General features: G+C 47.1%; 1 protein-coding gene across 1 annotated transcript in view; it reads left to right on the plus strand.

The window, feature by feature from the left end:
- The window catches only part of ABHD12 (abhydrolase domain containing 12), an 81,657-nt gene that overhangs the window by 60,504 nt on the left and 7,952 nt on the right, over window positions 1-13,201 (plus strand). The window contains exons 3-7 of the mRNA XM_004687121.2: window positions 3,458-3,563; window positions 6,080-6,199; window positions 9,489-9,519; window positions 11,014-11,059; window positions 12,749-12,878. Of these exons, the coding sequence (XP_004687178.1) occupies window positions 3,458-3,563; window positions 6,080-6,199; window positions 9,489-9,519; window positions 11,014-11,059; window positions 12,749-12,878 (433 nt within the window). The remainder of the gene's footprint in view (window positions 1-3,457; window positions 3,564-6,079; window positions 6,200-9,488; window positions 9,520-11,013; window positions 11,060-12,748; window positions 12,879-13,201) is intronic.

Here is a 13,201-nt window from a genome sequence, read left to right on the forward strand (position 1 = left end):
ATTGCTCTCCAGGGCTGTCTGATCCCCAGGACTGACCAGGAGCCTCCCCCTAGTTGGGAAGGGTCCCCAGCAGGATTCCCTAAACTTGGCATATTCACTGTCTCCTTTTTCACTGCTCCAAAGCTGGAAATAAAAGTGAATTGGAAGACAACCTTTATGAGATATTCTTGGGTAGAAACTGATTTTTCATTTCCTGGATTTCTTGATCTTGCAAGTTTTTGGATTAGCTGCTAATCTTCATAAAACACTTTTAAGTCAATAGGGAGCTCTGTGGTAATTTGTAAGCAGCTTGGCTACCACTGTCTAACACAATCAGCTGAGACCTGAAAGCTGAAGCAGCAGAAACCAAGTGCCTTCAACCTACTTTCTGTTTGGCATAGGATCTGGGAGCCAGTAATTTCAGTCTCAGAAGCAGAATTGATAGAGCTGAGTGAAGAGTTAACAGAGGGCATGGGGTATGGGTATTCATAGTGTTATGAGCTGGCACATTGAACAGCAGCCTTCGCCTTCTGCAGTGTGAACAGCCATAGAATGGAGGTTGCAGCAGTAGGCGTCTGTCTGAAATAGCATGTGAAAGGAGGCCCTTTCAGGAACTTTCTATGGCCTGTTGCTACGATAAAAATGAAAACTTCATAGTGTATAGCTGCATTCATCCCCAGGGCAGCCAAAACACCAACTGGGTGAGTTAGGATAACAAAGACGTATTCTTTCCCAATTCTGGAGGATGGAAATCTGAAATTTCCAGCAGGGTTATGCTCCCTCTGAGACCCTGTTCTTGGCTCTTCCCAGCCTCTCGTGGTGACAAGCAATCTCTGGTGTTCCTTCCTTGGTGCCATGCCATTCCAGTCACTGCCTCTGTTGTCATGTCTTATCACAGCATCTTCACATTGTCTTCCTCTGTCCTGTTTCTGTTCTGGTGTTCCCTTTTTTTTCAAAGATGTATTTGTGCATACAGAACTAGGCTACAGGCCAGAGGTGCAGGGGTGGTGAGAGGATTCACCAGAGACAGAGTGGGGAGCAGAACAGGCAGATGTGCTGAAATACACTGCTGAGGGAAGCAGTGGGCGGGTCAGGAGAGGTCTGCCCTGCCATATGTGTCACCCGGGGCTGAGGATAGAACTCGTGCTGAAGTGACTTTAGCTTCATTAGTGCTGTGCCACCAGGGAGGGCCCTGGTGTTCCCTTTTGATAAGGAAAGCAGTCATATTGGATCAAGTCCCACATAATGACTTCACGTAAGCTTGATAACCTCAGTAAAGACCATATTTCTGAATTAGGTCACTGGGGATTAGGACTTGTGTGTGTGTGTGTTATGTATATATATATATATATATTTTTTTTTAAAGATTTATTTATTTATTCATATAGAACTGGGGTACAGGCCAGAGATGTGGAGGGTGAGAGGCTTCACCAGAGACAGAGCGGGGAGCAGAACAGGCAGATCGACGAAGTACACTGCTGAGGGGAGCAGCAGGCAGGTCAGGAGAGGTCTGCCATGCCATGTGGTCACCTCCGGGGCAGGCGGGAATCAAACTCATTAGGAAGTGGCTTTTAGATTCTCAGTGCGGCGCTTTAACCCGCTGTGCCACCAGGGAGGGCCTATGTATATATTTTTATGGACATAATTCAACTGTAATAAGGGCATTCAGGGCCTGTTGGAATCAGAACCAGTTTACCTTTGTCCCTTCGTGTCTAATTAGTCAAGAATGTGGGCTACGGAGTCAGGCTGTCTGGGTATAGATCCTAGTTTTGGCACAGGAACACTGACGTCACAAGAGCTCTGAAAAGGCAGTGTGCCAGCTGTCTCTGGGATGGTGTGTGAGCTCCAAGGGGTGCTTCAAGGAGGGCAGCTAATGCAATGCCAGTGTAGTGGGAGCAGCAGAAAGTGTGATGCCCCTTCCTTGTATTGCCACTTCCCTTTTGAAGAAAATGATGACTTAAGTTTTAAAACTTCAGGTGGCTTCTTGAGGAAGAGCTGGCTTAAGCAGCTACCTTAGTAGGAGGATGTCTTCCTGAATGTTCTGCCCTCTTAGGTAATTTCTGGAGAGGGGACATTTGTACATTCCATGTCCTCATGAATCAGGCATTTTGTTTCTTCAGCATAAGTTCACTGAGCCCTGGTTACAGGGCTAGATACTTGGGTGTTTGGGGGCTGTTGGGGAGGGGGCTGTCCCTCATGTGGACAGATGGCACAAATCCCCTGAGTGGGAGGGTGATGTTTGGCTCAGGAAGGGGACTTCATTGGGAGGTGAACACATTAGGTTTTCATTTCATGCCATGTGGATGTATGAGGTTATTGAATGAAACTATTCTTCACCAAAGAAAGCAATGAAAAGGTGTGTGGCTTTCTTATAGAAGATGGGGATCAGTTCTTTGTCACTGTGCCCTTCAGATGTTGCCATTTTATAAAGTGGTTAAATTCCACTTTTTCAAGGTTTTGGATACCATGAAAATGTTTGCTAGTTTTCAAGCAAATACCTATTAAAAAAAAAAAAAGTGTGTCCAACAAGCAGTAAGAGTACAGTGATATAGAAGAGAAACATTAATTATCAATATCCCGCACCCATCCCTCTTCCCCCGCCAGGCAAACACACATACATGCATCTCTTTCTGAGCACGCATGGGTTGATGTTGAATGTTATTTTGCTTGTTTTTTGCAGTAACAAAATGGGACTGTGCAACACAGGGTCACCTTATGCTTATTCCCTGTCCTGTCACCCACTTGTAATCACTATGTTGACTACCTATAATTCCTCCATGTCAGTGATCTTCTTGGCTCTCTCAGAAGAGCCAAGGATTTTTTCACAATGTGGGTACACCAGTTTATTCAGTAATTGCCCTGATGGCAAATTTCTTGTTAAATTTAGGACTGAGTTGCATTGTTCTACTTGACTTCACTCAACTCTGGAGGGGTTCTGTAAATTCATCCATTCCCTGCACCCACATCTAACATCCCACCCTTAAGTGACAACATTATAGACTTCAGAATCCCATTTAACTGGCTCATAAGCCACATTTCTTTGGTTCTATGGAACCATCCAACTCCAAAACCTATGTCTGTCTGTCACCTGTCTCTGCCACCAGCACCTGGCTCTGACCTTCAGTGATAGCATTCCTGAGCTGCTTCCACAGGCCTAGCTAGCCTCCTGATCTCCACCCTCACAAGTTCTCAGGCCTCTCAAGGATACTTTCTCTCTCACTAGCATCTTTTCATACATTAAACACCCTTTAGGAGGGCTTGTCTCTACTTGGACCTTATCCTCGCTGGAGGCTCTGTTGGTACACAATGTGCCAGCACAGCCTCTCCCACACCACCTGGGCCTAGAAGGCCTGGCACAACTGGCAGTGATGAATTGGAAAGTACTTGGCACTTTTTGAGAGTTTTTTCTCTGCTCTGTGCATGCGTGTGTGACCATCCATACTACTAATCCCGATTTCTGTTTCTTTGTTCCCCTCAGTGAGGATTCCCTATTTCATCGACTTGAAAAAACCACAGGATCAAGGTTTGAATCACACCTGTAATTACTACCTCCAGCCAGAGGAAGACGTGACTATTGGAGTCTGGTGAGTGCCAGCCGTTTGGTGGCAGGAGGACACTCTGCCTGTGGGCGCCTGCTGCCCTGACAGGGTGCCTGTCGCAGGCATTTCACTTGTTCATTTTTATCTTCACCTTCTTTTTTCCCAAAGGGAAAATCTCATCTAAACTTGGTCCTAATGGAGTACAGTGAGATGGCACCAAACTTTATTCTGAAGTCTTCAGATAGTGAGGGTTTTGTGAACCAGATTATTTTCTGGAGAACCTTATTTCTATGAAGCAAAAACACTGGAAAATAAGTGATGTTTTTTGACATGCATCGTTTTCAGAAGTTGGCAATAGTGGTGTTTGCCATTAACCTTTTTACGTTTACATTTAAGTTTCATGACTTCTTTGTGACTCTTGAAATGTGTCTTAATTTTTTTAAAAAAAATTAAAGGAGTTTAAATGAGTTAAAATTGACCAAACTTTCTATGATATTTTCTCTTCACTCAGAAGCAGCTCTGAGCCACTGCCCCTTTATCTAGTTGGATTTCTCTTTTCAGTAGCCATAAAGTGTCTGCTGTCTCAGAAAACTGCTGCGTATGTGAGAAGTTTCTAAATGAGGGTTGTGAGTAGCTTCCCAGTGTAGTTGTGAGGATGCTCAGGCATTTCTAATAACGTGCCTGGATGAAGAACAAAATCGAAGGGGTATTTTTGTTCTTAGGCACTGATGCTAGGATTAGCCTTTTGTTAATTCTAATTTGGCCAGTGTGTGTGTGGCCGTCACTTTGCTTTTCCATCTTCAGCCAGAAGCTTGGTGTGTTTTGCTCTCAGCGCAGAGCCGGTTGATGGGAATCGCTTGACTCTCCTGCTGGTTGCTAATGGGGGTCTATTCTTTGAAGACTTGGTGAGGGTGGAAGAGGGGTTTAGTTTGAACTTCTCCAGTCCTGTAGAGGGAAGGATAGTTGTGCTTCTGATACTGAGGCTGAAAAATCATAGGAGTTACCCAAGAAAATTGTGTTTGCAACAATAGTGGAGGATCTCCAGGTAGTAACAGCCACAATGGTGTGCTAGTGGGTGTCGGCTGCCTGCAGGTATGAATCTTGTGCTATTGTGGTACCTGTGGGTGGCAGCAGGCCCCTTTCACCAGCTTCCCTCAACAGTACCTTATAGGTGTCATCCCCTTAGCACCCAAGGACATGACTGGCATTGCCCCCTTCTCAATCACCTGTCTGTGGCATAACTTCTCACCTGGCAGGAAAGGAGGGAACTTAGGAACAGTGTCCAGTTCTGCTGGGTGCTTCTGAAAAATCTGTACCCCCCCAAATTTGTTGCAGGCTGGTTATTGTAAGTTGTCAGCTTCTAGCACTTGGCTTACAGTGTAGGCGAGTGGTACTTGCAGATCTGATCCATCCAGAATGTGATTCTCTGGAGTGGGCCAGAGACATTAGAAATGAGATGCTGACATTAAAAACTAGAAAGTGGCCCTCCCTGGTGGCGCAGCGGGTTAAAGCACAGCACTGAGAAGCTAACGCCACTTCCCCATGAGTTCGATTCCTGCCTGCCCCGGAGGTGACCACATGGCGTGGCAGACCTCTCCTGACCTGTCCGCTGCTCCCCTCAGCAGTGAACTTCGTCGATCTGCCTGTTCTGCTCCCCGCTCTGTCTCTGGTGAATCCTCTCACCGCCCGTGAGCCTCTGGCCTGTACCCCAGTTCTGTATGTACAAAGAAATAAATCTTAAAACAAACAAACAAACAAACAAACAAAAACAACTAGAAAGTAAGATACTATTTAATATTTTTAAATCTCTTTCAAATAAATTTGGATAAGTATTAATAGATAAACCTTGTTAAATCAGACCTTCCTTGGCAATCAACAGTATATGACTTGGCTTGAGTTAAGATTAACTGGAGAACCTGTCTGAAGGAGGATTTGGTCAGGTAGACCAAGAGTCCATGTGGCTGGCCAGGTGTGGTTGAGCTGCCCTCCCTGTCAGCGACTCCGTAAGTCTGCATTTGCCTGTAGAAATGAGTGCTCCATTGGTGAACGTGCTGGGCATTAGAAATATCACTTTAAGGATAGCTATGCTTCCAACCTAGCTCAGAAAGGTCAGTGTTGCTGACAGTCTGACATTCTTTGTGAATTGAGCTATGTGCAGCTTCAAAACATAGGTACATATGAGGGAAATGATGTTACTCAGCTAGTATTTATTAAGTGTGCATTTTATGCTAGGCCCAGGTGTACTGGTGACTGATCCAGATAGCATCCTACCTCGGAGCTTGCAGGTCACGTGGGAACAACATCTGACACCTCCTCCCTGGCACTGCTACTAGTCCTAGTTTCTGTGGGCCAGAAGAGGCCCATTTACAAGTCAGGAGACACTCCTGCTTAAATAGTCATAGCTGTCCTTCACAGTGGGGGGTTCCCTAGTTGGTGAGTCTATGACTGAGACACTTTGCCTCTCTGGCCACCCAACCTGCTGTCTGCCCAGTTGTGACTCGAGCTGTATCTGATTGTAGTCACTGTGTCTGATTGTACTGCTCCCCCGGCTCTGTTTCTAGGCACACTGTCCCCACTGTTTGGTGGAAGAATGCCCAAGGGAAGGACCAGATGTGGTATGAAGATGCTTTGGCTTCCAGCCACCCTATCATCCTGTACCTGCATGGGAACGCAGGCACCAGGTAAGGAGGAGACCACCTCCCTGAGTCTTCCCTGAAGACTCACTTGAGGTGTGAGTAAATATCCTGGCCAGTTGAGTTTACTGACCCATTGCCAAGATGGAACATGCTCCTGCTGGGGTCGTGGGGCAGCCTAATAATAAAGATCAAGGTAGAGGTGTGTATGGGGGGGTCTAGCTGAACCTCACAGGAAGCTCAGAACGCAGGCTCAGAGCAAAGCTGGCTGGGTGAAGGGAACGACCTCATGTCCTTGGAACCAAAGCCTTAAGCAGATGTGGGAGACTGAAGCTCCCCTGAAGCTCACATGTGAGGAGGAGTGGAGGAGGCAGTTGGCCATGTCTCTGTCACAGTGACCCAGATATACAACTTGGAGGGGCTGAGGGGTTGTCCTCCCTAACTCAATTTGAAGGACAAAGGATCTGAGGGCTCATGCTTTAAAGAGCAAGGGTCCTTAGAAAGGAAGAGGTAGTCCCTTAGAGGAGGGGTCCTGGTGACACTTGAGAGCACAGCATGCCCTGGGGAGAGTTGTTTCTTGTTCATAGCAGCCTGGCATCCCAGCATGAGCATTGCAGACAGATTGGCACTTTCTCATTGGAGGTGTTTGCACTGGCAGACATGCCTAGTTTGAGGAGGGGACATATTTTCTGGGAAGGGCAAGAGAGTGCCAAGAAGGGGTGGGTGACATGGAAGAAGAGATGACCAAGGGCAGGAGGCCAGCTGGGAGGCTCTAGTGAGTGGGCATGGGCAAATTCACCTCCTGCAGTCTGGTGTTAGTGCTCTGCTTCCAGCTGTGAGCCCTGAAAGCTGTAAGATGTAAAGCTATGCAGCCTTCCCAGATGCTTTGCAGGAGTGGGTCTAATGGCATGGCCTTCAGATCGGCTGGAGTGGAACTATCATCCTTGGTGTAAAGACAGCTCCTTCACCCTGCATGATCATCTTGTTCAGGAAAGTCTCTGGGAGAATTGCCAGAGTGAGGGGAGGTGGTGCATTTTCTGAACAAAACAGTGCCAGAAAACCCTAGAGGGTCACTATTGCTGCAATTTCCATTAGTCTCTTGAGAAAGCCAGAAAGAGTTGGCACAGGACAGGAACACCATGGGGCGGGGGTCACGATGGCAGTTTGGCCATGATAGTGGACTTGACGGGGAGTGTCATCTTGTGGGCATAACCAGCAGGGAGAACAATGCACAGACCTTTCTGGAGGGGAAATTTGGCTCTGTGGGTGTCTGGGCAGAAGGGCTGCACAGGGGATATAAGAGGAAGTCCAGGAAGCATGGCCACGAGGAGAGGTCCCGAGCCAAGAGGACAGAATGCTCCATTGCTGAATCTTGCTTATGCCTTCAAGCTGGGGACATGCTACAGCAGGTTTCTCTTCTGCTTTTCATAGAGCAAGTAACTATAAATAGCTCTCCTAGCATCTTTCTGTATACGAGAAAAGTTTGTGGTTTACTCTGAATAAAGTTCAATTAAACTGTGCCCAGAATCTGAATAGAAAAGACATAATCTGCCTGCAGTTTCAGGCTTCATGGAATATTGTCACTTTGGAAGATTGGATGCTCCCCAGAGATGGACTTAGAGCTCTGGAGACCCCTGCTTTTCTGTCTTTACCTGCCTGTATTCATCATTTCTCATGGCCGCCACTCTGCTCTCTTTCCAGACTTTAGCTTCATCCCTGCTGTCTGACCAGACTGGAGTTTCACCCCTGCTCTGACAACCTGTGGCCCCACCCCTGCTCTCTGACCAGACTGCTATTTGCCCCTGCTCTTTGGCTGGGCTGCTGTGCTAGTAGCCCTGCTCCCTGACCATCATGCTTGTTGCCTCACCCCTGTTCTCTGACCAGTCTGCTCCCTCATCCCAATTCTTTGATCAGATAGTGGTCTGGCAGGGTTGTGACTTACCTGGCTCCTGAGATTCAGGTCCCTGGGCTGCTGCCACATATTGTTGTGCTCTAAATTTCTCTTTTTGGGTGAGGTAGGGAATTTTGAAAATTTGGAGAAGGGCTTTCATGAATTCTTCTAAAGCAATGGAAAATCTTTTATAATATGCCCCTCTGTGCTTGAAACTCATTCCTTTATATTTTTGTTTCTGTAACATATTGCTGTTTCAACCACACTTCCTATACACACACGCATATGTACACTCACATTTGACAAAATGGTCAAAAGACTTGTAACAAAAAGGAGAACAGCTGAGAAGCCTGAAAGGGGTACATCTACCCCACTTGAGTGTTTGGCGTAACAGCTTAGCAACAACTGGACTGATGTGGGAGGAAGGGCTAGATGGTCCTCAGACAGAGAAGCCCAGACATGTGATACAGTTCAGATGTCTGCAAGTCTCTCTCCTCAGTGCCAAGGACTAAACACTAACAGCCCAGCCTGTTGTGTGGGGCTGGAAAACACTGTCTCCCACACTCCTGGTGAAAAGTGAGGACCCCCTGAAAAAGACAAATGTGAAAGGGCATCTTTTCAGACTTTCTCATGGTGAAAGCATTTAAGTTAGGAAAGGACCAACTGGCCTTGGAATAAGGATTATGACCTGCCGCCGAGGAGTGTACTGAATGTACCAAGTGTTGGCTGTCATTTATTGAGTGAAACACGAGAGGAGAGAGTGCATGTGGCAGCTCTCCATAGGTATGGAGGTTTGCATAGGTAAAGAAACTACTTGCTGGGGCCTCCCTGGTGGCATAAGGGATTAAGTCTCAGCACCAGGAAGCTGTCTGTAGTCACTGAAGCACAAGTTTCAATCCCTGGCCAGGGAGCTGACCCACATGGCATAACAGATCTCTCCTGTCTCTCCTGCTGCTCCCCTCAGTAGGTCCACCTGTTCTGCTTCCCACTCTGTCTCTTTCTACTCCACAACTCTGGCCAACACCCCAGCTCTTGTATACATAAATAATCTTGAAAAAAAGAAAAGAAACCCCTTACTTCTGTCTACAGAAGTAAGCTTGGGAAGCTGAGGAAGGGGCCAGGTCTGGGCAGGAGTGGATGAGGCTTGCTGTTCAGCCTTCATGTTTTCTGGGTTTTGTATTATAGGTGTGCACTAACTAGTAAGAATAAAAGGTAACAGGAAAATATAAGGTAACAAGAAATGTTCCCAAAATGATAAGCCTGACCCTCCCTTGGCATTATTCTACCAGAGGCAAGCTGGGGCCACTTAGGGTACCCTAAGGATGAGGTCAACTCTCCCTGGTTGGAGGTCACTAAGGGCCCAGGAGCTTGCATAATGCCCTAGTACCTGCCCCTTTGAGAGGACCCACTAACATCGCTCTTGTTTCCTTTTCACTGGTGCTCTAGAGGAGGTGATCACCGGGTAGAGCTGTACAAGGTAAGTGAGGTTGGCGCCCATGGAGCAGAGTGCATGGGCGGGTGGGCAGGCAGAGTGGGGCTGGCATTTGTGTGGTAGGCAGAACAGAGTCCGCAAACGTATGATAGTTTCCTCAGGGTCCGTGCAGAGGACAGAATGTTGCCTGTGTGTTCTTCCCAGCTGCCAAAAGGGCGTCCCCTAATGATTTTGAGAGGAAATCACTTTGGTCCTTCCAACACTGCCTTTTGTAGAAAGTATAATCATGGAATGTTTCCATAGTGCTGCCTCTAGGGGGAGTTTACAGAATCAGAATGAATGGACTTTGTGGATGATATACTTGAGATTGACAATTTACACAAAAGGCCTTTGGAATTATTCTTGAATGTTGTGTTGCTTGTTTGGAGGAAGTGGTCTGGGAGCTATCCTTCTCTGTTGACTTGCAGCTCTGGGATTTTGCCTGCACAGCAATTTCTTACCTCCCTAAACCAGCTTTGTGGAAGCATCATTGGTTCTCCCTGGGAAAAGAGAGGCTGCCAGCAGGCACGCAAGCCTTCCCTTTGCAAGGGTGGTATCTTCAGAGTCTGAAATGTGCAGTTGAGACAAGTGTCCCATGGCCCACCTCACCTCTCCCCACACCCGCCCCTCAGATACATCTTCATTTGCTCTCAGGGTGCAATGGATACAACAGATATATTGAAACATCTGCTCTGCATGGCACTACTGTGTCCACCATACACTGGGTGGATGGCTCTGGGCCATTGGAGGGTTTGTCTCTTGAGTGAGTTGAATCATGTCAGAGGAGCCAGGGGTGGGCAGTGGGGGGTGCCTGAAAGCTGTCAGTCCCCTTTTGAGGCTTCTGTTTATAGAAATAGCTTCTACCCGTGGCTCTGGTGGGTGAAGGCTCTGCAGGAGCTAGAGGCTGGCAGCAAGCACTGGGGGAACTTCTCCCAACGAGAAGGCAGCATAACTCTGGGGCATTAACCTTGGCTGGTGATCAGCAGCTCCAGTATGGCTCTGGACAATAAGGTCTCTGGTGGAAGCTATGAAAGTGATCTAATGAGGGGTTACTTAATCTAGAGGGATTGAAAAAAAAGAAATTCAGCAAAGCTCCCAATCTGAGGAATACTTGTGCAGTAAAGGTCTCTGGATGCTGTCTCTGCACTATGGGGTTCTTCCTCCTGAGTCTCTGGGTAATGGTCAGAGCACCTGGAAGCTGCAGAAGAATGTCTTTGGGCCCCCCAAATGTGGTTGAATACTTTGGGATACAGGAATATGTTTCACACCTGGGAGGCCTCCTTTCCACATTCCTGAGGATGAAGGTATCAGTCTCCTGTAGCAGCAGTTGACATTTGGGCTATGTAAGATGCAGCTGGAAATGGGACAGCATTTGACAGTCTTAATTAATTTCCATGCGGGCACCATGGCAGGAAGCAGGATGGGTTTAGTCAGAGGCAAGTTACCCTAAGTCTGAGATGTATAGACTTGTTGCCTCGATGTTTATCTTTTACTTCACAGGTGCTGAGCGCCCTTGGTTACCATGTGGTCACCTTTGACTATAGAGGTGAGAGTTCTTTTGAATGTGTTTCTCCATGTACTTGCTCTGAAGATTGAGGGTATGGGCATTGTGTTAGCTTCCTCTTGCTGCTGTAACAAATTATCACAAACCATTTTAATGTCTTAAAGCAACATAAGTGTAATGCAACATACCTTGTATTTCTGAGGTCAGAAGCCAAACTCTTTAGCCACTAAATCTAAGTATTGGCAGGAGTGACTTCTTTAAGAGGCTCTATAGGAGAATCAGTTCCTTGCCTTTTGTACCTTCTAGAGGCCTCATTCTTCAGTCCTAGGGTCCTCAAGTCAGTATCATTCTAATCCTGATCTTGTATTTCACCTTCACTTATAATGACCTTTGTGATAACTTTGCACCCTTGCAATGAAGCCAGGAAAACCTACCACCTCTAGGATACCTTATCAGCAACCTCTATTCCTGTTGCAACCTAATTTTTAATTTTTCCTTGCCATGTAGCAATATATTCACAGGGTCTAGGGAGTAGGGCTCAGACGTCTTTGAAGGTTATTACTCTTCCTGCCACAGGATGAATTTTTCATGTAAGAGTGTTCTGTCAGAATGAAAGTTCTGATGAGAAAAACTCTGTAATGAGGATCTAGAAGGTAACTCATCCTTTTCTCCATGCTAAAGAAGGTTTTGCTACACTTGAGACCTTAGCATAATGAGGATTGGCCTGGGTTCACCACCCTGTGCTTCTAACAAGAAATGAAATTCTCTATAAGACTTTACCATTTTAGTTCTTATTGAGTCTGTGTATTTCTAAGCCTCATAAGAGACAAACTCCACTTATCTTCCTGCCCCTCTATGTCTATGTTGCCTCTGTCTCTTCCTGTCCTTGAGTCCCTGACTTCCACGAGGACCCTGAGGCACTAGGGTGTTGTCTCTTATGCAGCCCCTTCTCTGGAGTGGCATCTGGAGGCCCAGGGGTGGCCTACCAGCCCTGTGAGGTTTGCTTATGCAGCAGAACCTGCTCCTGAACCAGCGGTGCTTCAGATCACTTGATGATGACTCACTGCTGTGCTGCTAGAAAGGACAATTGCACTTGACCTTTCCTGTGATGCAGGGGAAGGCTCTTGGGGAAGACATAATTGGGGAAGATAAATGGTTGGCTTTCCTCTCTAGGAGCTACTTCCCTTTCTGGGTCAGGGTTGTGTTGAGCCTGAAATCTCTGCTTACTTCTGTTTCCCAGAGCCTCTGGCTCCTAGGCCTGGCTAATGCTGGGCCACAGCTAGGCCGTGGAATTAGACCTTGCCTCAAGGTACCCCAGTAGTGGTAGACTAAAGTCCCTGATAGACTAAAGTCCCACTGACCTGGCCTGTCAGTTCCTCATCCCAGGCTGGCTTCCAGCAAGTCTTAAGTGTTAGGGAGTTTGATGTCTTGTCACTGCTGTGAGAGGTCTGAATGTATGACTACTCCTGTCTGTATAGCTGCTCATTGGAATTGGTCAGGGGCTCTTAGACAGCTGTTCAGGCTCATGAGGTATAAATGAAGAGTGGTGGGAGAAATAGCAGTTGGCTATTCAGGATACCTTGTGCAGGAAACTAAGGATGATGATGGCAGAGACTATGACCCCAGGCTGAGCTGGGTCTGCATGCCTATTGAGAAGGAGGAGGCTGTGGGCTGACTCCTTCAAGAAGGTCTGTGGGCTGGATTTGACTTCCTCCTGCTTCTCTCTCCCAGGTTGGGGCGACTCAATAGGAACACCATCAGAGCGGGGCATGACATATGATGCACTCCATGTTTTTGACTGGATCAAAGCAAGAAGTGGAGACAACCCTGTATATATTTGGGGCCATTCCCTAGGCACTGGGTAAGAGTCTCCAGTGTGAGATGGCCATTGTGGAACAGATCTTTGTGAGGCAACTTTCCAACCTGGGCTCTCCTGAGGGTTCCTGGGTGGCCTGTTGGTCATAGTCCCAGCATTCCTCTTAAGGCAGGGAATGAAGTGCCACAAGAAACCAGGAAGGGCTTGACTTACTTGAATCCTATAGCCCAAGAAGTGACTTGAGATATGTTAGGGAAGTTTGTAAACAAATTGATGACTTAACTCATGCCAGGCTTACCAGAGAACTTGCAGGAGGCACAGAGTGCCTTCCAACATCTGCTACGACAGGAAGTACTTGATAGGGGCAG

Source organism: Condylura cristata, unplaced genomic scaffold (assembly GCF_000260355.1).
Source record: "Condylura cristata isolate star-nosed mole 26May11 unplaced genomic scaffold, ConCri1.0 scaffold00022, whole genome shotgun sequence".
Classification (NCBI taxonomy): Eukaryota; Metazoa; Chordata; class Mammalia; order Eulipotyphla; family Talpidae; genus Condylura; species Condylura cristata.